Raw genomic sequence first — 27,426 nt, forward strand, 5'->3', positions numbered from 1 at the left:
ATGTAGATATTTTTTAGTCTTTGTCTTGGCAGATTTGACTATCTAAGCTTTAAGGAGCAAAAACTGTCACTAGCGTATTTCTGAAAGAGCATGATTCTCTTTCCTATCAGTACTAAAGTTGTCAGGACCTATGAAATTCAATTGTACAAACTGCTTTTAATGGAAGGGATAATGCAAGTCATGGTGTTCATGTGAATCTCAGCTCATTAACAACTACAGAAGGATGTGCAGATCAGTTAAGGATAGTAAATTATTTCTGTGGCATCATTATGCTGATATAATAAAAATTCAACTATTTCCTCTTTTCAGTGAAGAGTGGTCCTATACACAGCTACGTTTCCACACTGCACTATATTCTGGGTTTATTTCTTGCTTTCTCCATCTCTTTCTTTCCTGACTAAATGCAAAGTGGTGAGCAAGGCACTGCAGATTGAAAGCGGAAGGTGATGACTAAGCAGGATTTTCTGCTTAATTTCAGAGAGAGTAAAGGAAAACAGGGAAAGGTTGCCTAACGTTTCTCTCTCCAATCCTTTTTCCCTGCCCAAGGAGACAGGCTATGGTCCTGCAGCAAGCTGTTAGCTGGATACATGAGTTGTAGTGTCATCAGCAGGCAGCCAAGAGCAGGGTGTCCCAGAGCATGTAAATCTAGAGGAGGAGGAAGGTTGGCACTAAGGTTGATACTACAAAAGAGCAGGACAAGCTTGTGCAAAGGCTGCACCACCACCTCTGTACTTCACTTATGAAGCTTCAAACAATCCCAGTACCAGGAAAGGAAGAAAGGGAGAAAGCTGAAATAGGGAAATCATTTCTTGCTGTTTTTCCCTACTTTAAGGATAGCCACTGCGAACAGGCGATCCTCTGGTTTATCAACCTACTAGCCTCAACAGGGGATGCTCTGTGGCTTGCTCTGTTAATTCCTGCAAAGGACCAAGGGTGTTGAATAAATCTACAGGGCTATTTAAGCATGGCAGGACACAACAGCTCAAGGGAGCAATTGCTTCTTGTGCCCATCCCTACTATCTGTAGAATTACTTACAAGCAATTCTTAATAGATAACAGACACCATTTTGCCAAGAGACCTCTGCTTTGTGGAGGCTCTTGCAGGCCCCCTTGCACTCACAGAGCAATACCTGGATAGTCCAGTATATGAGCTTTCCTGCTGGCTGCTGGTGTAGCTGCATGAAAATGCATCTGTTCAGTAAGTTTCCTCATGCAAACTCTCCATCGCTGCAGAACAAAACCAAGCAAACATTGAAGAACCTAATAGGTTACACTTATTAATAAATGATGTTTTACCTATTCATATGCTCGGTGTCTTGGGAAGGTTTAAAACAAAGCCCTGTGCTCTAGCTTTTTATTTTACAAACAATGCCATCTCTTGCTGTATATGCTTCAGTTCCACCTCTTGATAGCAAGTGGCATGACCAAGAGAAAGGATAAGAGGGAAACTTCAGCTAACCAAAGTCTGATACAAAGATTTTTAAAAATTAAGAAAGAGTTAGCTTGTGCAGTTACAGGACAGACACTGAAAGACAGAGGTTTTAACTGTGCCATTGCCCTCCTCCTCAACTTCAGGCATGTCGCCTATTGCTTTTCTGCCTGCATTTTTCAGCTGTGAAATGTTGAGGGAGGTGGAGAGAAGACTTCTCAGCTTTCAGTCATTCTTTTGAGTCTTTTGAGCTATTTTTCTCATAAGCACACACTGCTTTGGGTTTGAGTCCATGTGACCCCTTGCAAAGGGCAGCAAGGGGATAAGGAAGAAATCCTGGTTCTAGTGTGCTGTTGCACTCAGGAGATGAAGAATGAAGGCATATATCTGGATGACCAGTCACTTCTCCCACAGCTCTTCCCCTGAGAGCTTCTCCAAATACAAGTCCTGAGCAGAGATAGATGCCTTTCTCCCAAAGTAGGAGTGGAAGAACTCACACACACAATCTCTGTAGTGCTGTGGCAGCTTATCAGGTTCACGTGCCCAGGCAATTGCAAGCAACTGCCCAGGGCAAGGGCTTAGTTAACACACAGTAATTTGTTAAGGTAGTTTGACACTGACTCTAGGCCTGCAGCCCTTGGAAAGGAAGGGGTTTAACCAGCTCCTTCCTTGTGAGTATTTTCTTCCAGCTTTCTTCATCACCTGCTTGCACTAAGGGTGTGTGAATGTCATCTCTAGGTGCCTTCTTCCTTCTGTGTGCATTAGGATGGGGGTCTGCTCACAGATGTGAACTTTGCTATGCTTCAGGGTGCTTAAATAACTACACCTGGTTCCTTCTTTGTTCACCTTGGTAAGTAGCCCAAAAGGAGAGAAAGAATGACAGCATGAAGCTGGTTTTTTTTTTTGAAGAGGTTGAGAGCCCATATCAAAACTGCAGATGGAGTGGCCTCTTCTGGAAATGCTGGATGATGCCACTGCCAAGAAATTTGACGGCTTTGTTGTGTGAGAGGCCTTGTTTGAGTAAGTCTGAAAAGTGAGTGTGGATGATGGGCTTAGAAATCTAACGGCTTAGATGAATTTTTCATTCCTAGCCTTTTTTAATACAACAACTGAGTCCAGAGTCTGGTAAGGAAGATAAATAACAGATTAATCAAACCTCAGAATTTTAACTTAGATGAAAATAATATGGTTCAAATACACCCTAGGGAGGAATTCTTGACAATAGTGAGGATGCCAGAACAGTATTAGTATAGCACACTGCAAGATGCTGGCATGTGGTAATTGTTAGAGCCAGAAGTATCTCCTTTTAAACAATCTGAAATGCAAATATGAAGCCTATTTTCCCTCCTTACTCTCTCCTCTCGACAGCCACTGCCAGAATCCAACCACTAAGTTGTCACCACAAAAATATGTCAATACATTTGCACTGGCTGAGCCATTAGTCCTGACTGTCATGTATATGTGTATGCTTTCTTTAAGCAATCTTCAGGCCAAAATCTAGTTTTGTAGACTCATGCAGTCCTACTGACCACCAGCAGTCAGAGATTTCACCCAGAGGATATGCCTCATAGCATGCAGAGGATTGTAGTCGTGGGGAAGGCATATCATTTTCGGCCTGATCTTAGCCTTTCAAGAAACAAAATGGGTTATGTAAAGTAGAACTGTTTCTAATCTAGCTCATCTCCATACAAAAGACAGCAACCTGATTTCCCAAATTTACTTGATCTATCTGATTAAAAGTTAAAGCTTCACAAAGCTCAGAGTGCTTTCAGGATCTTCTACAGCAATGAGATGGGACTACACTCCTCTCCACTCTTCTCCAAAGAAATGAAAATAAAAATCTGTTTTTCATAGAAATGGGATGTAATTCTCACATTATTAATTTGCAGCAGTATTTGCTCCTTTAAATATTGCAGCAAAAAGAGCAGCCTTTTTATTGATATAAGAAAAATAATAAGGATATTTTTCATCTTGTCTGCCTTTTTAGCTACTGAATGAAATATATTGAAATACTTCTTTTTCCTTACTTGCCTACTTTTCTAGCATGCATTTGCTCCTCCCTACACCACCCATCCTCTCTGTTTTTTCGTAGTGTCTTCAAAATTTGGAAATATCACTCTGCCCTGCTCCCCTAAAAAGAAAGAAAATTGTGAGACTCAGCACAAGTTCTTAATTTTTTTAAGTCCCACATAAATACTGAAAGACATTTTGGAAATAAAAGTCTTAATGAGTATGGGGGGAGGGGAAGCATTAAAAAGCAAAAAAGGACCAGGGAATTGTTTTGTTTAGTTTTATTTAAATCGGTCTTCTTTAACCAGAAGTCCATTGGAGGTGTCCCTTGCAGACTCTGTCATGATATACATGATATACATGATATACACATCACAGATGTCTTTTCACCTTTGTGTGCTCTGTGAGATGGACCGATGGGTTCACTTCTCTGCATAACCTGCTTTAAGGAGCACTGGACCAGGTTGCCCAGAGAGGCAGTGGAGTCTCCTTCTCTGGAGATCTTCAAGGCCTGCCTGGATGCAACCCTGTCTAACATGCTCTAGGTGACCCTGCTGAGCGGGGAGGTTGGACTAGATGATCTCCAGAGGTCCCTTCCAACCTTTCTGATTCTGTGATTCTGTGATTCTATGAATACGAAATACAGAAAGATGCTGTATGAACACGAGTAGTTATTACTGTTGGGTTATTTCCAGCCTTCCCTCTGTATTGCAAAAGTCATCAACTAGAAACTGCTGCATTGTTAATGCAGTGAACTCCTGTGTAGTCTTTAAAGGGCAGGCAGTATAGGCTACTGCAGTGGAGGTGAATCCAAGTCTGATGTTCTGCTTACATTGCCCACCCGTTTTTAGCGCTAGTCTCCCCCAGTCCAGAGCCCCTGCTCTGATAAGGAAGCTGAAGGTGAAAAGCTTCTATTTTGGATTCTCAAATTCAAGACCTGTAAGTGCAATTTTGATTAGCTCTTTTTGATGTCAGTACTGCTGTACACCTATTCTAATAAATCTTTTTTATTTCCACACCTCTCCTGTCATATAAGTAATGATCTTAAATACTCAAACAGTGTTGTCTTGCTGTTTAATTAAATAAACTCTGCTTGGGAAACTTAACTAATGTCTAGAATGTGTGGATGCACTCACTAGGGTTCATCTTCCCTTCCTGTGTCCTGCAACAAGCTTTTCAGTTAAACAGCCAGAGGATAAGCGTGGTGCAAATACAACGTTTTGCTAAGTCGCAATTGCTGCGCTTTGTTGGCCTGTTTTGATGTTTAGTATGAGGTGCAAGGATCATACACACGTGTAAACCAGTAGCTTGAATGCATTTAAACATATGTTAAAATGCTTTGCTGAATGAGTGCCATCTGGAAGATAAAGGGGACAGTCTCGCATGGAGCACTTTGCATTCAGGCTTGACCAAATCTATGTATGACTGAAGGTCGTGGAGTGAATATGTTCACAGTCCTAGTCCAAGCCATAGCTAACACCAGTGACATATGCTTGAATTTGCTGGCTATAGCTTATAGCAGAATTCCTCCCCAGAGCAAAGCTTACTAGCAAAACATGAGAATGGATTGAATTGCATAACTTGCAAGTGCTCGTAGGAGTTGCTGCTATATGTTCTCTGTGCATATGTAGGCGTATAGATATCTGGATCCTGTGTGACAGGATATTTCAAAACCAGCTGTAGTAATATAAGCAACAATATGTGGTCACTGAAAACAAAAAAAAATGAAGAGGCTGAAAGTGAGTGAATAAACTATAGGACAGATGTCATTCAACAGATTATTTAAACAAAGCTGGGAGATTGAAAGATAGATGATTTAAGATGGAATCGTTGCATTTCCCTAGCTGTGAGCCCACTCCTGATGCCAACTTATAATACTACTTCACTTGGGATATTGCAGTAAAACTGTGTCTTTCAACCACTGGGGCTACCTGAATTACGTAATGTTCTGCGAATTTTCTGTCCAGCAAAAGATCTCTTTCCTGGAGGACACAGAGCCAAGCAAGAAGTAACTCTTACATGCTGTCATGAGACAGAGAGGCTGGTATCCACAAAGGAAATGGGACCAGGAGGTAGAAATACTTGAGGAAGCAGAACATTTTGCGTTAGCAGTGTAGAACTTACCACTACCTCTAAGAGGTGTCTGCAGCAAGAGGAGAGAGGAAGTGCAAGCAGAGAGGTAGAATGCCAGACCAGATGGCACAAAAAGGAGCAGGCACATGGGAGATGGCTGGGCAGAAGGTGACCTCCAGAACACTCTCCTCCAAAATGATGGAATTTCTCCATTCTTCTGTTGTCAGCATGTGGTTATAAAACCAAAATTATAGCCTGCAGAATGCACTTCAGCTCCTCACAGAGGGACAGCAGCAGGATACCGCTGTCAGCCCTCCAGTCATGTGGTGGCTATCAAGGCTGCAAGTTTTCCAGCCAGTTGGGTCGCCTGTGGGCACACCACTGTAAAGGCACATGATAGAACGGGTATTGGGATGGAGGACAGCTTCCTCAGTGTTTAGTACAAAACAAAACAGATAGGAGATCATACAAAAAGATATGTGAAGAGGTTGCCAGTGAAGCATGCAAAACCAGAGCTGTACTTGAAATAAAAGTTGTCTTCAGGATAACAACTCCGGCTTCCTTTCCATTCCTCGCTTGCTTCCTTGCCAAAGTCTTCATTTACACTGTTTTTACATGTTGCTTTGTCACCTTTGAGTATTTAATGTTGTTCTTTTTCCAGTGTTTTAATGCGTAATGCATGTAAGAAGTGTATGTGTACTTTATCCCTTCCCTTTCACAGATGCTCTTAAAGACCCACCTCTGTAGCAGCCTCTTAAAGCATGTCTTCTTAAAATCACATTCACAAACCACTCTGCTGTTACTCTGTGTATTGTTTCTCCATGGCTCACACCCTCCCTTCTCCTGCCAGCCATGCCCTTTCCTTTGGTCCAGCCAGCTCAGACTTGAGGCAGCCAGCAGCTCCGTCTTGCATGGCTCCAGCTTGCTGTGCCATGTGCCTTGCCTCCTTGCTGCACAGCTCGCTGAAGGGCATGCTGTGGGACGGCTGTCTGCTGCCTCTGCTGCATTCATGCAGGTTTTGATTACTATGCATGCTACTGGTGTCGAGCTCCTGTCGTGACCCAGCGCTCCATAGGAGGAGCAAACGAGCTGAGACGTCAATGCAAAAAATTATAGCCATGCAAGCTATCTCTGTGCTCAGCTGCTTGGAGAGCGCATACATGGCTTGTGTGACAGCAACAGCGCACAGAAGCAGCAATGAAATGCAGTTAGAGATACAGCTGGGAGACAGGCAGCAAGACAGGCACTGGTCCAGTGACTAAAATGATCCTCCCGTGAGCCAGCCTGCAGTGCCTCTAAAAGTGGCTGACTACTACGCAGGAGCTCGGCTTTCTCTGCAATTACTCTGTGGTGTAACTGAGTTCCCCTTGGTGACTGCAGTGTGTGTTCTGTTTTCTTTTCTTTTTCTGTCTCCTTCTCTCTGTTCCTGTGCCCTTTTCTCCAGGATGGCGGAAGCAGAATTGCACAAGGAAAGGCTCCAAGCCATAGCAGTAAGTCAGTTTCATTTTACTTGCTCTTTTGTCTGTGGCTGGGGGAGCTGTAAGTTACTGAAGCAAGGGGAGATTCCAGCACAGTGGCTGGAAAGCATTTAGAAAGCATGGCTTTTGAGAAGTTCTGCATGGAGTTTTCCTTTTGGGAAATGACTGGTTAAAGTCTGTTTTGTAGGATTTGGCTGAGAATAAGAGTTCTGATGAAGTGCATTGAGCTGACATGTGCAGAAAAAAAAAACTGTGAATGCACAGTGGCGTGCTTAAAAGACTGATGATAGAGAAGAAAAAGAGAAATAAATGGGGAGGAGGGGAGATTGCAGGAGAAAATCAGTACTCCTCTAAGAAAGATGTTTTCACACTGTGGGAGTTTTAGCTAAGCTGATTAAGAAGTTAAACCAAAATGATCTGCTGCAGAGTGGCTTTTACTGCAGAAAATAATTCTGACATTATTACTTGCTAACACAACCAAATAAAAAACGTGTGTTATTGAAACTGTCTGATTATTTGATCTGCTAATATTGAACTGTCACCTGAGCTCCATAGCTGAGCACATGCTTTGAGACAAATCCTCTGCTGAACTGCATCCTGCCAAGGGGTAAAGTTTAGGCAGAATTTTGTCCCATTTTAGCTAAAACTTTTGTTTTCACATCTGGTGCTAAAATCTAATTCGGAGTGAGCTATAGGCTGAGCTGGTGCAGACCTCAGTGGAGTGTGGGCAGTGATACCTAGTGAGGATACCTCAGTGTTTAAAAACCATAATCATCATGACATATAGAAATTGCCAGCTCATCTAGTAAGGCAAACACATCATGTCAAAAGCCCCTTGTTTCTGTGACCAGTGTTCATCTGCTGACCCCACATAGCCTGCCCTTGTTCCAAGTGACATCCAGCTCTTTTTCTTTTCCATGGTTGATATGTTAATGCAGCTGTGTCAGAGCACAGTACGTGCTGATGACCATACATTTCAAATCTGAAGTGAAAAGACAGAAAATGACAGAATCTGCTAGGATTTTAATATTTTCTTCCCCAGTTTCACCAATGATCAACAGATGCTATGTTTTACTATAAATGACACAGATTATAGATTTCCTTTGTAGTTAGAGGAATGGCTGTTGCTGTATCAACTTGTTTTTCTTAAATCTATTATTCTGCTGACAGGTCCATGGAGATTTAAAATAACCAGCTATAAACTATTTTTTTTTTCATCCTTAACATGTTTCCTATATAAGATCAAATGATATAATTGATTATGGGAGGAAAATATTGTAACTGTCTTATTTTCAAACAATGGAGAATAGCTGTTTTTTTTTAAAGCTGATGAAAGTTTTCTACCAGCATAGGCATTACTAATTCCCAGCATTAAAGCATTAGTAACGTTACTACAGCTAATTCTCACAACTGTCTCTGATTTTGGAGTTCTGTGTCAACAAATATGGAAGAATTACACTGCAGAAGTGCTAAATGTATTACAATTATATAAGTGTCTGAAAAAAATTGTCTTCAAATTAAAAAAATGGTTTATATGTTTTATATTACTTCTTCCTTTGTCTGCTATATAACTAACAGAAAACCAAGTGGCATCCATTTCCACTCCACATGATGTGCATCAGCTGCATACCAAAGTGACTCAGATTCTATGTTTCATGCTTTGCATTTCACATCAATGAGGCCATAATGGATATAAAATTATTATCTGCTATATGGTAGCTTTTTACACTACATTTATGCTGATTTTGGGGAATCTAGACCTTCAATATATATTTCTTTATGGGTTCTACTTCTGTAAAGCCTGCTAAGCTGACTGTAGATAAAATATACCTTAGTAATAGATACAGTGAATTCAATTTTGAATGATTTAACTACAGTGTCAGAAATAGCCTTGCTTTAAGATTGAATCTGAGTCCACAAAGTGATTTGTTTGCTTATATGTTCTGCAGAGCAACAAGTTGTCCATACAAATTTCTGCGGTAACTTTTCTTGCTTGGAGTGCTGCAAAAGTTATTCAGATGCAGAGAAGTGTATTTCTAATGCAAGCTTTGCTCCATTCAGGATGAACCACATGACATGAGTTAGACGATGTTTCTGCTCTACCCCAGCTAGGTAAGGAAGGTCAGTCCTCAAAAGTTACGCAGTTTTGTAGACAGGAGAATGGTGATATTTCAGTTGAGCTTGGTGTTACATGTAGAAACTCAGTGGAGAAAAGCTTTAACTAAGCTGTATCATAGTCAGAGAAGCAGAAGTTAGCTACAACACTCTATTATCAAGCTGGCTGAATGCTAAGCATGTAGAAAAAAGGCCTATCCATGGTCATTGACACTTCTACATAAAGTTGCTTGCCTTTGTAATCACTATGGCAAATGATTTGGTCAGGAAGAGAAGCAGGGTAAATTTTAAGTGTGCATCACAGAATACCTAAGGAAATAAAATCCAGACCTGGAAATATGAATATTTTCTCCAGAAGACTGACACCTTTCTGAGAGTTCAATTTTATACTTTTTTATTCTGGATAATCACAATTTTAAATGTACGCTTGTCTGTCAGAGAGGGAAGTATAATGAGAAGAGAAAAAAAGGGTTCTAACTGTTAGGATATTCACCTAAAATGTGGTGAATGTGAGTTAGTCACTTGTTTTGCCAGCAGCAAGTATTCATCCTCTCTGTGCATTCATCTTCCATCTGTAAGCTGTGAATAATGGACTTTGCCCTTGTCTTGGAGAGCTGTTAGTGATGCATAAAAGACTGTGGAGTACTTGGATGCTATTGTTTTACCAGGGTAAGACACAGCCAAATAAGCTATTAAAAATAGAACGTGCAATTCAAATAAAATGTAGGCCTTAAACATATGTTTTTAATACCGTGATAAGTCCTTAAGCTGTGATTTTTAGATCTTTCTGTTTCAGAAGTTTCCAAAATTCCCTACAGCAAGTTTAGGATGCTGCAGCAGTCTGTTTTGAGAAACAGTGATGTGAGGAATTCTCTCTGTTTAGGAGGAAAAATACAAAGTTTGTGGCATGGAGATCTTATATGGCAGCCTAGAATGGCTGAGTTTTCTTGAGGTCACATGGGATCTCCCAACTTGTGTACCATGTGTGTCACAAACAGATACTGATAAATCCTTCTGTCATCCTGCAGTGTTCCTAAGACCTATGTTTGAGCCTTACCTAAGATAACCACAACACAAGAAGATGGCTCTTGTGCCGTCGGTGGAGTGGTGCCCGCTGTGAATGCAAGGCAGACGTGCTTTGCAGGAGGCCCACAGGAGGTTAAAACAAGAAGTAGAAAAGGTGGGCTGTAGCTGGTAGCAGTCTCCTCTTCTAAACTCGTTACTATAGCAGACTTTGGAGTGTGCATTTGCCCTTTTCTTGAAGTAATGGGTAAAATTGTAGGTAAAAAAAAAGGGAAACATTTCTGTGGCTTTAAAAAATGTGCCTGCTCCAAGTCGCTCAGAAGTTTGGAATGCTAATAGTCCCAGAGGAAGCAGATTTAGTGGCCAGAGAACAGGTGAGCTGAGCAATTTATCACACTTTGGATAAATAAACTGCATGGCTCTGCAATTTATTAAATGGCTCCATTCTCTTTGACTGAGGTATCACCACCAGATAGCAGCATATAGACAAGCATTTATGAAATGTAATTTTTTTCTACAACCTAACTAGCAAGCAGCTATAAATCTGAAAAGTGGGGACACTGAATATGTATCAATGTATCTGAACTATAAGTATGCATATGATATGGGGAATATGTATCATATGTATATAAAATGAATTAAAAGTGATCACTGGCACAGTTCACTTAGAAGAAATCTTCCAATAGGGTAACAACTAGAACAGGAACTGGATGAGATGTTCAGGTTAAGGAGATGAGAGTCCACAGATGCAAATGGGAAACTGCTAAAATATATATGTTCTTAACAATTAAAAACGAAAATAATGTTGGTTAGCATTTGTCTATGCCCATCTATGAGATCCATTAGTGCACTAAAGTATTAGAGAAAACTGGTTATTGGCATTCAAGTAGCCCTGTGCAAGATAGGTCTTGTCAAACAAAAACATTCTTGCTTTCTCTAGGGGGTTATAAATTTATTTGTTAAGCTCAACTATATGGATCTAACATTACTTGAAAGTCATCAGGTGCTTGACTGAGTACTGCAGAACATTCTAGTTTAAAAATAGCACTCTCCACTATCAGTGTGGTATACCTTAGATGGATTAAGGACTGGCTGACTGACAGATCTCAGAAAGTTGTTGTTAGGAAGATTGCTGAGCAGAGCCTTGTTCCTCTGGAGCAAAGGCAGTGGAGCACTCACAGGAGCCAGTTTGGCAAGGTTTGATGGTGTTCAATATCTTTATTCATACTCTGATATAAATGCAAAGTCAAATCTGATAAAGTATGCAGATAAGACTAGTGAGCCATAAACAATGATAACAAAAAGAAGTCATATACAGCAAATTGGAGTACTTGATAAATGTAGTCAACTTACTAGGCATTAAAATAGGCAAATGCAGAATCGTGCACCCAAGTAATGTGGCCAGCACCAAGGAACTGCATTTTGGGGAGTACGGCCTTTAGCAGGGAACTAGAGATCAGTTTGGGAGTTAATACAACATGAACAAGCAGGAAATGTTTGTTCTGCAAAGGAGATTAGTATCACAGTAGTTAAATAAGTGCTAGGAAATGGTTTGGAGTTTTCCCAGAAGCATATTAAAAGATAGAAAAGAGCATATAGAAAAGTATGTAGAAGAGAGCTGTACATATAAAAATGCACCAATTCTGAAACATCTCTTTGCAAATAGCAGTATTGATCATCTTTTAGAAAGATCTTATCAAAACAGTTTTAGTATTGCTATCATTGGTAATGTAGACAAAGTTAAAATTTTCTTCTTTCTCTCTGTGCTCCAACATGCTGCATTTTTGCGCTGCACACTCAGAAATTGCCATGAGCATCACATGGTGTCTGTAAATTTCTGTTCACTGAAGAGTGAAAGTTTCCTTTTCTCCCCATTCACCTATTTTCTTTCATTCCACCAAGCTACAACTTGTGACTAGTAGATCTTGTTCCTGATATTATTTTACTGTCATGCTTCTCAAACAGTTTTTTATGAATCATTCTACAGAATATTATTCATGAATGTTAGAATCTCTGGTGCTGAGGATCACATGGAAAAATGGCAAATCCATTTAATCATTGATCATTAATAAACTAGTTTCCTGTGCCTTCATTTAGGCTTTTGTTTTTGTCCTTAAAGTTAAGCATGATGTTATTTTCAGACATGAAGCTGGCTGAAGAAGGGCAACAAGGTATGGAAAAACTAAGCAAACTAGGACTCTAATGCTTGGAAAAAAGCTTCATGAGAGATGTATGCTGAAATCTATAAGCTTGTAGGTATTCTGGAGAGGTGGCTTCCAGCCTCACCAAGTCATCCCCAAGCATCTGGTTTTGGTACTGTAAGAGACTGGACAGATGGATCCGTGGTTTGATCCAGCTCACTCTTCCTACATATATAAACACATTCCTGGAGTAGACCACATCTTTAAGTACTTTCCTGAGTTAGGGCATTAAAGAACATTCCTTCCCACAAAGCATCATGAAGCTCATACTGTGGCTATAAGGTTTAAAACACTTTTTCCAGTCCCATTTTTCTCTCATTGTCATATTTGCAATTGTAGTTACTGCTTTGATTAATAATAACCATTATTCTGCAATCTTGTTCTTCGGCATTCCTAGCATCCAAGTTTCAGAAATAGAAAAATGCCTTATCGGTGTCTGTAGCTGTCCTCTGTTGAAGAATGTATATGAATTTTAAATTCTGAGCTGAAAACACTTAAGTGAGACCTTAACAGGTCTCCAGCCTATTCTACAGTGAGGAACACCTGGTGGGGTAAGAACAATGTCGGGAGTATCCTGCTGCAAATATTCCCAGGAAAGTGTTTAGAAGGTGTAAACAAGACATTATCACAAACTAAATCTTAAGATCTATTTTGTGAGCACAATATGAACCTATGAGGGTCCTATGAACCTCAGTGAAAATCAGTTGTGGGAGAGGAAGTGTTATGTTGGCATTTGCTTTAGGATGAAGAGAGGTGGTGTTAAGCAGAAATCTCCAGCCCTGTCCTGGAAAGTAACAAAAAGCATAGGTCAGTTTCACAGGAGGGCTTCCATAGAGAAATCCACAGGAGCACACTTATATCCCTTCTTGACTCCTGGATCATATAAAAAATTGGTAATTCCAGCATAGTATAGAAAAGGTTACAGCCTTTGCCCATTCTCAGGCAAAGCCAAATGAAAATTTCTGTGATGCTTTTAAAATTAACATTTTGAGATTTTGCATTGTTGCTTTAGAAATGTTTATCCATCAGCAATAGAAACGGAAATATGAAGAAAAATATTGCTATCAAGGTATCAGTGAAAACAAGGAACAAACAGATACCAGAAAGTAACTTACTCTTGAGACATTTCTAGACAGTCTCCAGACTTACCCAAACTCAACTGTTTAAATTTAGAATTATTTCCACAGCACATTCCTAGCTCTTAACACATCACCAACATCTCTTGAGCACAAACAAGGAGCTGAGATACTGGCTTTCATTTCATGCTTTTTAAAAACTCTTTTGCAAAAGAGGTTGACAATAGGCGAGAATATTTGGGGGCTTTTTTGGTAAATCTTTGGTAGAGTAAATTTGTTGTGAAAGATTGATTTTTTTTTTTTTTTTTTTTTTTTTTTTTTTTTTTTGAAATTACTGGGCAGCTGTAGCCTGGAGTGTGAGTCTGTAGTAACAGGTGCTGCAAGCCAGTATAGTGGAGTAGATGTTCATGTGAAGTCATAGGTGAGATTTCAGCATTTATATGCTGTCCCAAAAGTGACGGCTGGCTGTATAGCTGTGATGGTGGTGGAATGATGGAACAGCGATGTTCAGTATCTCCTGAAGTGCTCTTGCTCTTCCAAAACTGGCTGCTTGTATCAAGCTTTTCACAAGCTTTGCAAAAACAATTTTATTCTCATACAGAATGAGCTATCTTTCATGAATTAAATCCTTGCAAAGTAAAGGCATTAGCAAACTGGCTGGTCTGGAGCATTAACTCAGGAAAGCCCCAAGCTGTCCACTTGTAGTAAAATATTAGGACTCACAGTAGTAATATGTAGTTTTGAGTCCCTCTTTGTGAGTAGGTGCCATGGCATTCTGCACAGAATCTAGTGAATTTATTTACAAATGGTGAAGTAAAGTACAGGGAAGGGATTTGTTTGCCTGTTCATTAGCAAAGCTGACAGAACCATGAATTCAGTCTCACACTTCCTTATTGAGGTAGGATGACATTGTACATGGTCTTAAGTTTTACCAGCTTTCTAGTGGCATGTGTACCTGCTCAGAATCAATGTATGCTGAAGAGTTGTTCAGATGAAGGATACCTTCTGGGAACAGGACATGAGGATACTGGTATGCTACGCCTGTCATTGTCCTAATTTTTCTTGGGTAGAACAGCCTTTTCTGTGGAGAACTCTGAGTTGGGAAAGTCACTGTGTTTCGAAGAGTTAACATCACCTGAACAAGCTGAGTGGCAGTGAAATGGGTATAGTTTTTGGCAACTGCACACCAGACTTATGTAGTTCTTGATGCACAGATGCTTTTTGTTAGTAGGTTGACTTATAGCGAGGCTGGGCGCTGGAGGCGAGTAAAGAGTTCTTCCTCTTCGCCAGCAAAAACAAACCACCTCTGTGCAAAAAAAAAGCAAACAACCAGTGTAGTTCAGGGAGCTCTTTTTGGAGGGAGATGTAACTACTCTCATCTTAGTTGCTGCCCTTTTCAGTCAGTGCAAAGCTTAGATTGTTTAATTTAGCTGGTGGTCTAATTAATTTAATTCACATTGTACTACGAAGTACCAGCTTCATTTATCACGGTCCACAGACGACATCTAGCAAGGTGGGGCTCAGCCAGTCTTGAATGACTAAGAATAGCAGCAGCTGGTGACTGGCTGAAGGTTTGGGACAGCAGAGGTGGGTTAGGAGCCAGGAATGCACAGATTAAAAAAAAAAAAAAAAAAAAAAAAAAAAGAGGGAGAGAGAGAGAGAAGAGAAGAGAAGAGAAGAGAAGAGAAGAGAAGAGAAGAGAAAAGAGAAAAAAAAGGAGAGAGTGTGAGAGAGGGATAAAAGAAAGAAGCCCTCAGTTTACCAACAGAGGGCTAAATGTAAGATGCTTTCCAGCCTCTTGAAGACACTGTCAATCATCACCTGTGCTTCAGCCATGTTCTTTTTCCACAGAGTGTTAAAAACAGCACTGCGTGTGAAAGGAGGTAGCCTGGATAGGCGATGGCTTAGGAGTTCCCACTAAGAGGTCTAAAATTGCAGAAAGAGATTAAAATCCAGATTGCTATGTAATTTATTGCTAGAGGAGGAAGAGTTTAGCAGCGTGCAGCAGAGAGTCACGCAGCTGCAGTCTCTTTATGGCAGCAGCAGGCGCGAGTACGGAGCGGAGAATACTTGGGAGGAGATAGTGGTGCTAAATAGAAGCATCTCGCTGTTAACTAGCTGAGTGCCACAAGCTGCAGCACCAGCCTTCTGTGACTGACTTGTCTTTTCCAGTACACTTCCCAGAGGGAAATGGATTGTAGTACACACACAAACGCACACACGCACACACGCGTGCGTGCACACACACACACACACACGCACACACACTTGTTAGCCGCTCTTGGAACAGGCCTGTATTGTGCCATGTGCTGTTCTCCAAGTGTCAAACTCCCACTGGCATCCAAGGGTTTCCAAAGGATCCCTGATAATCCAGTTGTTTCGCATTTGAGGCATAAAGCAAGCATTTGGCATCAAAGGTATCATTAAATTTATAACTGCAGTACAGGGGGCCAGACTCTCTTAATGCACTGACTTTGGTACAAAATTACTATGTTGTATGTGCTGGTAAATTCTGGCAGCTTTGTGCAGACAGTATAGCATTTGGGAGATAATCCCTTATCTAGTTTTAATTCCTACATACTTTGGCATAAACAGTAAGGCTAGGCTTAATCGTGGTTAATCATGTATTTGTGCTTAATAAATATAAGCATATGCAAGGACTTGCTGCACTTTAGAGGAGCAGGCTCCAGCAGACGGCTGATTCATTTTCTGGCATATTAAGCTGCATCTTTAAGACCTCTTCCTGTGGAAGGGAGAAATGCTGAATTAGGAACGTACATTAACTCATCCCAACGTCACGGCAAAGTTAGTAATTTGTTCTATTTAAGCAAGAGGTTCAAGGTAGCTTCTAGCCAGCCAGATAAAAGGAAAAAAGCTTTTGTAGATTTATAAAACATAACCAAAAGCAGTCTAAACAAAATCTCTACAAAGTGTACCTCAATGTTAGTGATAAACTGAGAAATATCATTCCTTTGCATTAAATTTGGACTTTGGGAGATTCGAGAAATGCAAGATTTATACTGAAATTTATGTAGGATAGCTGAAGCTTATCTGTGAAATAGAGAAGTATCACACTTTCCATTTTCATTTTCCTGGGTGTCTAGAAGAGAAATAATAGGACTTAATGGGTTACAACTATTTTATCTTTATCATGTGGGACATCACACATGATTCTGAGTAAAGCTTTTTGTTTTTTGATAAGATGGATGTGACAATGGATAGTACAGACTTCTGTCTCTATGAATTGCTCTGCAGTTCACAGGACTGAGTATCCCACAGAGGAATTGTTCCAGAATAAGCAGGTTTCCAGTCGAGAAAACTCTTTACATTAATAATGATTTTTCTGTGTAGTAATTCATAATAAAGGAGGTTAGGTTTCTTTTAAAGATTATTCCACTGCAGAAAAGAAGGACATGGGCAGCACTCCTGAACTGGAGAAAGATTTCAGGAATTTCCTGTTAAAATTATGCCACAAATCTCTAGGGAGTTTTGGATGAATTCCCAGCTGCATTTAGCCACTTTCTCTCTGGAGCATGCTAAGCCATCCTGCCTTGCCTGAGAACATATAGCCCATGAAAGAATTTCTGAAAAGCAAATGTAAGCAAACAAAACTGACGTTCGAAGTCAAAGTGCCTACAGCTCCCATTTCTACTTGCTATTGGTATTGGTCTGTGACATTCGGTAGGAAATGTCCGGCCTTACTTAGACATGTGAGGGAATGAAGATGGTCTCTGATTTCACTCTGTTACTTTGGAAGCATATGCTTCTTCAAAATTTCATGAAATAATTTCATTTTACAGTGATGTGGATAACGTTGACCATATGACTGTGGCTGGTTGTAAAGTTAAAGGCTCTGAAAGATCAGATGGCCCTGGGCACTTATTTTCATTATCTGTATTGAATGTATCTGTATTATCTGTATATGACAGTAGGGCACATGCTTTCTGGAGAGTGTTCTCCCTCAGTGCTGAAGACAGAAGTGGCATCAGGCTGTCTACATCCCCAGGCTGCTGTGGCACAGATGACCTCACTGAGAGTGAAGTCACACCTGCATGGCTGGCTGCATGGTTTATCCTTTTGGCTATGAGTGGCACTCTGAGATGCCCTGAGAAGCTTAACTAAGAACAGGGTCAAACTACTTTCTCATCAGGTTTTTTTTTTTTGTACTGATCACACCCCTGTTTTCTGATTGTCATTTTAATAAATTTAAAATTATTTGAAATAAATATGACATCAAGAAATGATCAAGATAAACCTGGCATTAGACATACAAGATTTCATAGTAGGGCTTGGACTTTGAGCTAGGGTCTGGGCTGGCCTGGAAAAGGAAATACTGGGAAATAGTTCAGTGGATCTTGAGCTCTGGAGCAATGTGATGGAGCTTTCCAGATTCACATGAGCTAGATTTTGTTCATCATTAATCAACATGATTTTTATGAAGACAAAGGTAATTTGGTGAGATGTGATTGTGGACTTTAAGGAGTGCTCTGCATGCTTCTAGTAGACATACTAAATGCCTAGTTATGATACATTTGCTATTTAAATCATCTTTACATGCTTCACTTGCATCTTCCAGTCAGCACTGCCACTGGAGTTTATGATTAGTACTCAATAGCATCATGACTGTGTTACCTGGATGGAAAGCTCCTGTGTCCATCCCCACCCAGCAGTCTCTGTCAGGACTTTGAGCAAGCAGATGGGGGTGTTGTAAGCCTGGATTCACATGAGCAGGGTCACTTTTATCCAGAGCAAAGAGAGTTTCATCAAGTCGAACTCTTCAGTCAGCAGAACCTGAAAAACAGTTCAGAACAGAAACAGTTTACAATTGGTTTCAAGCATTTTGGACTGTTTGGCAACGTGCTAGAGAGCAAACGAGGAGACATGGTGCTCATGTTTTAGACTGCAGGGATGGGGAGTCCCAGACCTATCAGTGTATCTTCAGATCTCCAAGAGGTTTGGAAATATACTCAAACCATCTGAAAGTAAGCAATTGAAAGAAAACAAGGAGGTGAGATACTAACTTAGAAGATGCCTCCCTATGGAAGCATGGCCCAGATGAAAGTAAAGGGATATGTACAAAAGCATAGAAGACTAAATCAAGAGTATATATATACCAGCAATTCACTGTGAAAATGAGAACCTGCACAAAACAGTGTCCTCCCTAGTCTGGCCTTGTTTTGGTTCTAGACAGTGTTCCATGAACTACCTAAATCCTAAATAGAGCACAGTCTAATGATAACCTGTGAATGGCTGGAAGAGATTGTGAATAAACATAAAAAGTAGAGTACAAAACAATACTGACAGATTACTAACCTTTTCAGATTATATCTTTAAAATAAGTGAGAGATTCTTAATACTAATCAATTACTGGATATCAGCTCTGAAGAAAAAGATGGGAGGAATATAGTTGAAAAACAGTTGAACATGACTCAGTGATCTCTTGCGTCACGAAAAAGGCAGAGAGGCTGGCATGTGTAGAAAGGAATGCTGCTTGTAAGTTGGCTTTCTGCTCTGCTCAGACCAGTCATAAATGTTACTCTTCAAAAAAGACATTGATCAAATAGAGTAGAGTCCTGGAGAAACAGGAAGGTCCAGGAGAAATAATCATAAGTCTAGCAAAATGATCTCTGAGGAACAGCAGAATGAGTTGGAGTTGTCTAGCCTACTGAAGAAAATACCAAAGTTTAGCTGATCTTGTTTCAGGGTGAGAGAAACTCAATAGTCCTTCTAGTCTTTGAATTGGCTGATAGTATTTTTACTTGTTCTCAGACATTGTTTAGTTACCCATTTATAACAGCTTATACATAAAGGGATTCTTCTGCAACCAGTCTGAGACATGAAGCACAGTGCTTCTCTGCGACTCAGCAGTTGACACATGCACACCTGTAAACCCAAGAGAATAATTTAATTCAAATGTAGTGGAAGAACTGGGAAGCTTGAATGGTTTGCTTTGAATTTTCCACCACCTATTTGTGTGGATAGTTAGTCACTGGAGTTCAGATAAGCCTAGTAACATGATCATGTCTGAGTTTGTAATATTCTTGCTTTCACTGAACTTAGATCACCAGTCTCTACACTGTTCAGTTTCAGTAGGGGCCCTGTCCTACTTCCAAACAAGTTAATAGCAATTTTGCATCTGATTTCAATAGAGAGCAGGAACAATTATCCTCATATGTATTTGTATTATTCCTGACTACTGTGTGCTATTATCAGTGTATAAAAGGTCTGATGTGAGCTAGACCACAAATCCAAGCCAGATTTTCCAGAACAACAAGTGACACAGCTTTGGGTAAATAGAAGTAAGTGGAACTCACTAGTCCTCTAGATCTGAGTGATGCATACTTTGCTGTTGTCACATGCTCTTATCACTAACACAGAGGCGTAGTTAAAAAGTGACTAAAGTCGCCTATTAAAAGTCCAGCTTTTCAAATAAAAAGGGTGTCTAGCTTCCAGACTCCACCAACTCTCATTTGTTAAAAGGGTGCCAAATTCTTATGAGAACTTGGGTCTCTTGATTACTCTTTCCTGCTTCTCTTGATTACTCTTTCCTGCTTCTCTTGATGTTACCAAGACTCTGAATATTTAATAACCTTTGCTAGAATAAGCTTCCCGTGCATTTTCTGGAGTTTGTAAAGAGATACTTTTGCCTCTGAAGCATTCTTCTGACAGGTGATTTTTCTGTTGCTAGCTAAAAACATTGCAAAGAGAACAGAAGATAATAACAATCTTGATTTGCTCAGCGTGGGGAGAAAGAAGAGGGAGGAAAAAATCAAAAGAGCATTGATTTCCAGGGAAATTGCTTTTATGGTTTCTCTGTTGATCCTGGGAGGTGCAAAACTTTGAAGATTTAACAAGCTAGAACTTCCCTAGTGCTTTAGCTAAAAATCAAATGGGGAAGAGACCCTCAAACTAGCATAAAATAATGCTGAGTGAAAAGAATCAGGACAATACTGTTACTGAATTTCATTGTTTCTCTCTTTTTCTGGCCTAGCTTTTTTCCGAGTAGCCTATGAGGCTCATCAAAGGCTGCACTGCAGGAAATTTTGGAGTAGATTCTACAGCAATATTTTAGAGTTGAAAAAAGAATTTATCAGAGGACTTTTAGGGGAAATGAATTGTCAAGGGCCCCTAGAAACTGTGGCTTCATAAACACTTTTTCTTTGTGGCTACATATTGACCTGTATATGTGGGAAATCTTTCAGCATGCATTAAGATAGGGCAGCAGGTGCTCAGAATATAGCACAGCTTTACAAGTTTATCTTTCTTTCCACATTTTAATGCTGTGCACATCATATTGAAGAAAGTGAGCAAAGATGGCTTTTTCTGTTGACTTTCTGTATTACACGGCATTTCAAGTAGCTTCTCTTTTTTCGACAGTATTTTTTTAACTTAGTAAAACTCCACTTAAAGCATGAACAATGAATGATTGACTTGTTTATGGATATACTGTTCATATATTACATGTTTCTATGTATGATGCAGAATTGCAGATATTGGGTACTTCCTGAAATGCAAGGATCGCAAAACTGGTGACCACCTCCTATTCTGTTGTGGCAACAATTATGTCCTGAGGTTTAAACTATACCATACATCACTTTGGCCTATGATTTGACAGCTTAACTGTTTGTTTTAAACATGTTTTTTGCCCTTTAAAAGAAAGCTCTTTTGGTTAATTAAGAAATGCAGGGCTTTTCTGGTTGGTCCACGAGTTGGGGCCTTTTACGATAAAGTGCATCACTGTCTGAAAAATGACTGTGTTAATGTCTTTCAGAAACTCAATCTGCATTGTTTTTTAAGGCTTACTAGAAATGTGTTCCATCTAAAAAATGTTGGCAATGTTTACCATTGCTAAAAGGCCCAGAAAGGATAATTGCCATTTTTGGGGTTATGTCTGCACTGCATAGGAAAGTACACCTGGACACGGATGAACATCTAGTTTTTGGGTCTGCCTGATACCCAAAAACAAAAGCTATGTGACAAATCAGATGTTTCCTGAAATGGGTATACAGCAGATCGCAAAGGCAGTGGAAGCAGGTTGGTTATCGCAGCACCAAGTTCAGCACAGAGTAATTAGAAGAAGCACAGCTGTCTCTTCACTGTCCTGTGGTGTGTGGTATCTTTTAGTTCCTAGCCTGATTCTCAAAGTTACATGCCAAACAGCCTTAGTTCCCTTGGTAAACTCAACACAAAGTCACAGCTGTTTCAGAAAGTGAATTATGAAGTTACTTACGATTTCTTCCAAAGGCTGTGTTTTGCCTGCAGAATTATCTTTTTTTCACGGGTTACATGCAATATGGTATTCAAAAAAAAGTCACAACCTCTTTTTTTTTTCCGCTGCTGTAAGAAGGAGTAGCTATGTCCGCAGTTTTTTTCCTGACACATAATGAGTAAAACCAAAATTGTCAAAAGTATCCACTAACTCTGAATGGTTGGCATGGGACATTTTCAAAGGCTGTATTTTTCAGCAAAAAGATTTTTGATAATAGTTTATATTTCCAAAGTGCCTCACATGTTGATGTAAAACTCAAGAAATTTTAATGCATTTGTTTTTTACATCTATCAGACATCCAAAATAAACCCATATTATGACAGGTCAGATGTTTATTGAAATGCGTTATCCTGTGGAGAGTTAGAATACTTCATAGGTAAGAAGTTAAGCATTTTCCTGAGGTATCTAACCAGTTTCACAAGTTTCATATATTTTGATGGGGGAAAAACTGTACCTACTTTTCCTTTCGAACATCTATTTCATTGTTGGCCTTTGTGCTATTAAAAATTAAGTTAATCAGTGTTACTGTGTTTGTTTTGCTCTTATGCAAAAGTGATGGAAGAAGGAACGAAGCAAATCAATTCAATCAGAAGGAACAGAGGACATGCCACTGGAGAACAGACCATTGGCCGTGTGAAAAAAACACATGGGAGAAAAAAACTCTTTAGATTCAGTTTATGCTTTGTCACTGAATTGTTCCATGACATTATTCATGCCACTTAAACTTGTGTCTGCCTCCCTGAATGGTGCTTTGAAGATGGGGCCTCAGACACAAGTGATTTCCTGATCTTTATTTTTCTGTCTCCAGCAGTCCATGGAACTAAAAGGAAGGCAAAGGAAACCCCATTATGTACCTTCTGAGTACTTATGTACTTTCAGGGTATTTTTCTTTCTGATCCAGCAATGGGCAGAAGAAATCTCTATTGTTCATTATTGGCATTAGAGCAGTGCCAGCTGAGATTTAAGCCCCATTGTGCTAGCACAATAGTGAACACATGCAGAACATCAGCCTCCAGCTGAATAGGGGTCAAGGAGAGATGTGAAATGAGCACAGAAAGGTGAAATGATTTACCCAGGGACATGCAGCAAGCTGAACCCTGTAGATAGCTCTTTCAACTATCACATTAGCAAGATACCCCACAGATATGTCCTCATTAACTGTAGCTGTCTTCCTGCTCCATTCAGAGGTTCCCACCCTCCTCTGAGACCCAGAGTCAACTGAAATGCTTCTGTTACCAATGCAAAGTGACTCCATGAGAGTGCAGGAGTCTTCTTAACTGTTTTATTGCCTGCAGGATGCTCTAACCCTTTAAAGCCTTCTGCAGAGCTTCTTCTGTGAGCTTTCAGACAATTTAATTAGCCGAAATCATAGAAAACAATATTCTTCATCTTTCAACATGTGCTAGAGTGCTCTTCTTCAACACTGGTTACAGAATGGGCCATCAGTTCATGTACCAGTTTCCTTTTTTATCATTTTCCTGCACACAAGCAGCCTTATCAATGCACTTTCAGAGATACTTAAGAGAGGTTTCAAGACCAGGATCTGTTTTGAATGTCTGCCTGCTGACTCTGACACAAGAGGCATTTGAAGCTAGGGTAGGAAAGTAGATCCAGTCCTATTCACCTTGTGATTTTCCCTTTAAGTCAGATAACCCCCAGCACTGTTACTGATGTGCTCATTTAACTTGCAGGATATAGGTTATAAGTACAGGTTTTGGTAATACATTTTGCAAAGACAGCGTTAAGAAGCTGATACACAAGTGCACAGAATACATCATGTAGCCTACCCTTATGAATACCTCATGCTTTTTCCTTATTTCTAAGACAGGAAACAAGACAGGTGTATCTCCTCAAAATCTAGTATGATTCAGCTAGGAAATAAATAACCAACTTTTCCTTCTGTGCAGTTACTAAACCTATCGATGTATCCAGTTACCCCTCTTGTTCCAGTTTAGTTCACAGACTCATCCAGAGATTATCTCACCAGACAAGTAACAGCCCTTAGAAAGCAAAATCATTTATACTCTGAACTGATAGAGTGGCTTTAGGAAAGAGAAGCATAAATGGAAATACTTCTAGCTATACAGAACAGTTCTGTCCAAGACATTACAAATCACGTAACTTTTTCTGTGGCTTGTATTTTCAGAACTGTGACAGTGGAATGGATGATTTTTGTCTCAGCCTTTCAAGCTGTGATTTTGGACACATAGTGGGAAACTCTGAGGTTTTTTAAAGCAGTCAAGTTTCACAGAGGAAAGCCGAAAGGGTGAACAGGTCGGTGCTAGTTTCCTCGTGTGCATTTTGGGGGGAAGAGAGCCTTCTCCAGTACTGCCAGTTATCAGGACTATCAGCCAGCTACTTACGCAACAAAGATGCATTTGCACATTAAGCAGTATGAGGCACCATGGTAAAAATGTCATGTTTTATTAGTATTTATATTCTCTCTGAATGCCAGTTGTTTACCACAAGGCTGCAAGAAAGATCATTATTGTAGAATTTTTTGGTAAAAACTCTGTAAGATATATCAGAAAAGAAGAATTATGTCTCAGAGGTATTAAGAGCATTGTTGTAAACAGAAGGTAAATGTATTATTGTCATTCTCTCTGAATGCTACATATGCACCAGAACATGCCTTTCCATTAGCAGTTTGTTTGTATTACTAAACTTTTTCCCTTTGTAATGAGTTCATGCAGATCCAAATTTTGGGCCATACTCTGCATGTCATTATCAAGCATAAGATGATAAAGTATTTGTGGTTGTGATAGAACTTGTGTTTGCCTTTCTTGTGCCTTGTTTCATTATCAGACTGATCTGCTTAGATTTTTTTTTTTCAATTCTCTCTTCATATGTATTTTTGAAAATATTTTGAAATAACCAATGTAGGAGTCCCATGCTGGGCTCCAGCAGAACAGCTGGCCACTGTGGAGACAAGGAAAGTAATCTCTTGCATATATTGCCTAATGTATCAGAGGCTAATATGTTTGGATTCCACTTGGGGCCTGGCTTGATATGCTATAGAAAACACTGACTATCAGTGTACACTGGCCAAAAAATCATTGCTATAGAAAAATCTAATATTGAGCACCATGCTTTCTTTCTCCTTCTCTTTGAGAAGGAAAATAAGTAGCTTGTACAGCTACTATCTCCATACATACTTTTGGGCAGATTTTTCAGAACTCAGCATACAGCATACAGCAAGGAAAGATATCAGTGAAAGATATATCCTTGAAAAGACAGTCTCTGTTGTGGCTCCCTCATTGTTGTTTGGGGAGAAGGAAGGGTTATATGTTCATGATATGCCTCTCAGTGTGTCTTTACAATAAACTCCTTGTTGGTAGGTCCAATATGTTGCATGTTGCAACAGGTTTTCCTCAGCAAGGGAAATAAAGCCTAGAAACAAAGGTAGGGAAACAAATTTGTACTTGCATATATTTCTCTTGCTTTTCCTTTGCTTCTAAACATGTTTTCCTATAGTGAGGCAAACCTGTTGCAACATGCAACAGATTGGATTCACCTGTACCTTTCAGGTCTCTTTTTTTTATACTGTTTATCTGTGCATGCAAATTCCAAGACTGCAGTTTATCTATTTTCCGAAATCTTACTGCACTCAAAGCTGACATTTGTGCTCTCAGATCAGCATTTGAAACTGATTCTTTCAGTTTTCCTTTTAAAGACAATAAGTAAGATTTAGTCTTCTTGTATTTACATGCCAATAACTTTCTTTTCACTGTAATAGAGTCTCTTTGGACCACTCTGTTTTTGCAGAGTCAGCTACAAGATGTATTTTAGATGAGAACCATCCATAGCAATTACCACCTAAATATTTTTTTGCATCACATTTAAGAGTAAATTATTCCAGAGGGAAATTCTTGGCAAACTCACTGCTGTGATCATAAACACTACTTTAAGTCATTCATGGTTATAGGAAATGAAAAGGGAGGGGAAACTTTCCAGAAGCTACTGTCTTCACCTTTGATTGTAAACTGAGACAAAAGATTTGTAGAAAGGCTATGGACAGCTGAAAAACAAAACCACATAGATTTGAGTGGAGTTAAATTTTAATGTACCTTCAGTTACTTACTTGGAAACTCTAGTGTTTTAAACTTATCAGCCTGTTTTTTGGTGACAATGTATTACTGACTCATCTCAGGTTCATAGCAAATTATTCATTTAGAAAATAAGCTAGTATCTGATGAAAATGATCAGACTTTACTATCTGATGGACACCAAAGTGGAACTGGAACTATGGAATCATAATGTTACCACCACTTGGGAAAGCAAAATATTTGACAGAAACTATGGCACAATGCAGGAGGAGTGTTTGTTCCTACTGGTTAGCAAGAGACTCCCACGTATTCACATAACTCTATAGGTGAGATTTTAAGAAAAATAGACATTGTGAAACATGCTATAAAATCACAATAATTGGTGAAACAGAGCTGGTCACCACTCTATTTGCTGTTTCTTCTGTGCATAGTCCACAGTGACATTCAGGTAGAAGCCTTTAGTAGTAGCAGGTTTACAGAGCATGAGATCTGCATCTAGGAAGGCAGATTTTACATAAATACTAAAAATCTGCACTTTGAGACCCACACTGAGAACAGGTGCAAAGTTCAGACAGATGATCTGCAGCTACACTCTGCATAAGCTTTTTTTCATGATGTCATCCTTTAACATAGCCTTTGTAGGACAAAATACCATAATTGAATTGTAGCAGTGATGGAGGGTATACATATTTGCAAACATTACTTTATGTCTTCAGACAGAAATCTGCTAGTAAATATAAACAAATCTTATGCTCTATTTTGTAGAATGTATAGGGTATTTTGTACAATATTTCTCGATACTACTGTAGTACAAAGGCAGTGTCTAGTACAGATATCCTTCATTATTGCCTTAAAATAATTCTAAAGTTTCTCATAAAACCCACTTATGTTGCCCATCAAATAAATGGTGGCAATAATTGTGATTTTTTAAATAAAAAATGTGCTGTTAAGTGACACATGTGCACTCTGCTCCTTACTCTAATCTATCATTTTGTAATAGGTTGAAGGCATTCTTCCTTTCCTTCTCAAAATACTGATTTAGCATAGCGAAATATAACCTGGCTTCAAGTATGACTTAGAAAACAACTGGTTTGCCCTAGATTCCTTAACAGATTTTTTGATAGGCTATGCAAGGACATAGGAGCAATATAGAATCACAGGAGAAATAATAGTTTCCTGCAACAAATTAGATCGCTTTGTGCATGCACAGAGGTAACCCAAGTTAATAAATACCTTTCTCGTGCTGTTCACGGAGAGTTTTCTCTTTCCTAATGGAGCATGGATTCTCCTTCTCCATGAGAAGCCACCTCATCCTCAGCTTTTCTGTAATCAAAGAGTATTTTGAACAGTAGGCTAAATGTCACAGGAAGCCATGACAACACTGCATGAAACCTGTGTGTTCAGAAAGGGAGATGGAGGTGGTGGGACTGAGTGTAATGTTTTCTTATATTCTGTAGAAAAAGACATCACTTGTATCTAAAACCAGAATAAAATATCAGTGTAAATTTTCTTGGAGTTTGTAGGGCCTGTTTCATCTTAGCGCATTTAACAGGGTTCTGGGAAAAAGCAGCATGCACTGTACAAGAAATTGTAGTGGAAGCTATAGATTCAGGATAACTGCTATTATCTGAAGTGCCTTGCCAACAGTAACAAGAAATTACAGGCACTGCTGTAATACAGAATAATGAACTATGAAGACTGAATTC

General features: G+C 39.5%; 1 protein-coding gene across 4 annotated transcripts in view; it reads left to right on the plus strand.

Annotated features, from left to right (window-relative positions):
* Positions 1–6,650: 6,650 nt before the first annotated feature.
* PALM2AKAP2 (PALM2 and AKAP2 fusion) overlaps positions 6,651–27,426 on the plus strand; it is a 280,261-nt gene continuing 259,485 nt past the window's right edge. For 2 of the 4 annotated variants that reach the window (XM_062600649.1, XM_062600650.1), the window contains exon 1: positions 6,651–7,002. In XM_062600649.1, the coding sequence (XP_062456633.1) occupies positions 6,958–7,002 (45 nt within the window). In that variant the 5' untranslated portion in view covers positions 6,651–6,957. The remainder of the gene's footprint in view (positions 7,003–27,426) is intronic. The other 2 variants (XM_062600651.1, XM_062600652.1) reach the window with 1 other exon arrangement.

Source organism: Rhea pennata, chromosome Z, assembly GCF_028389875.1.
Source record: "Rhea pennata isolate bPtePen1 chromosome Z, bPtePen1.pri, whole genome shotgun sequence".
Lineage (NCBI taxonomy): Eukaryota > Metazoa > Chordata > Aves > Rheiformes > Rheidae > Rhea > Rhea pennata.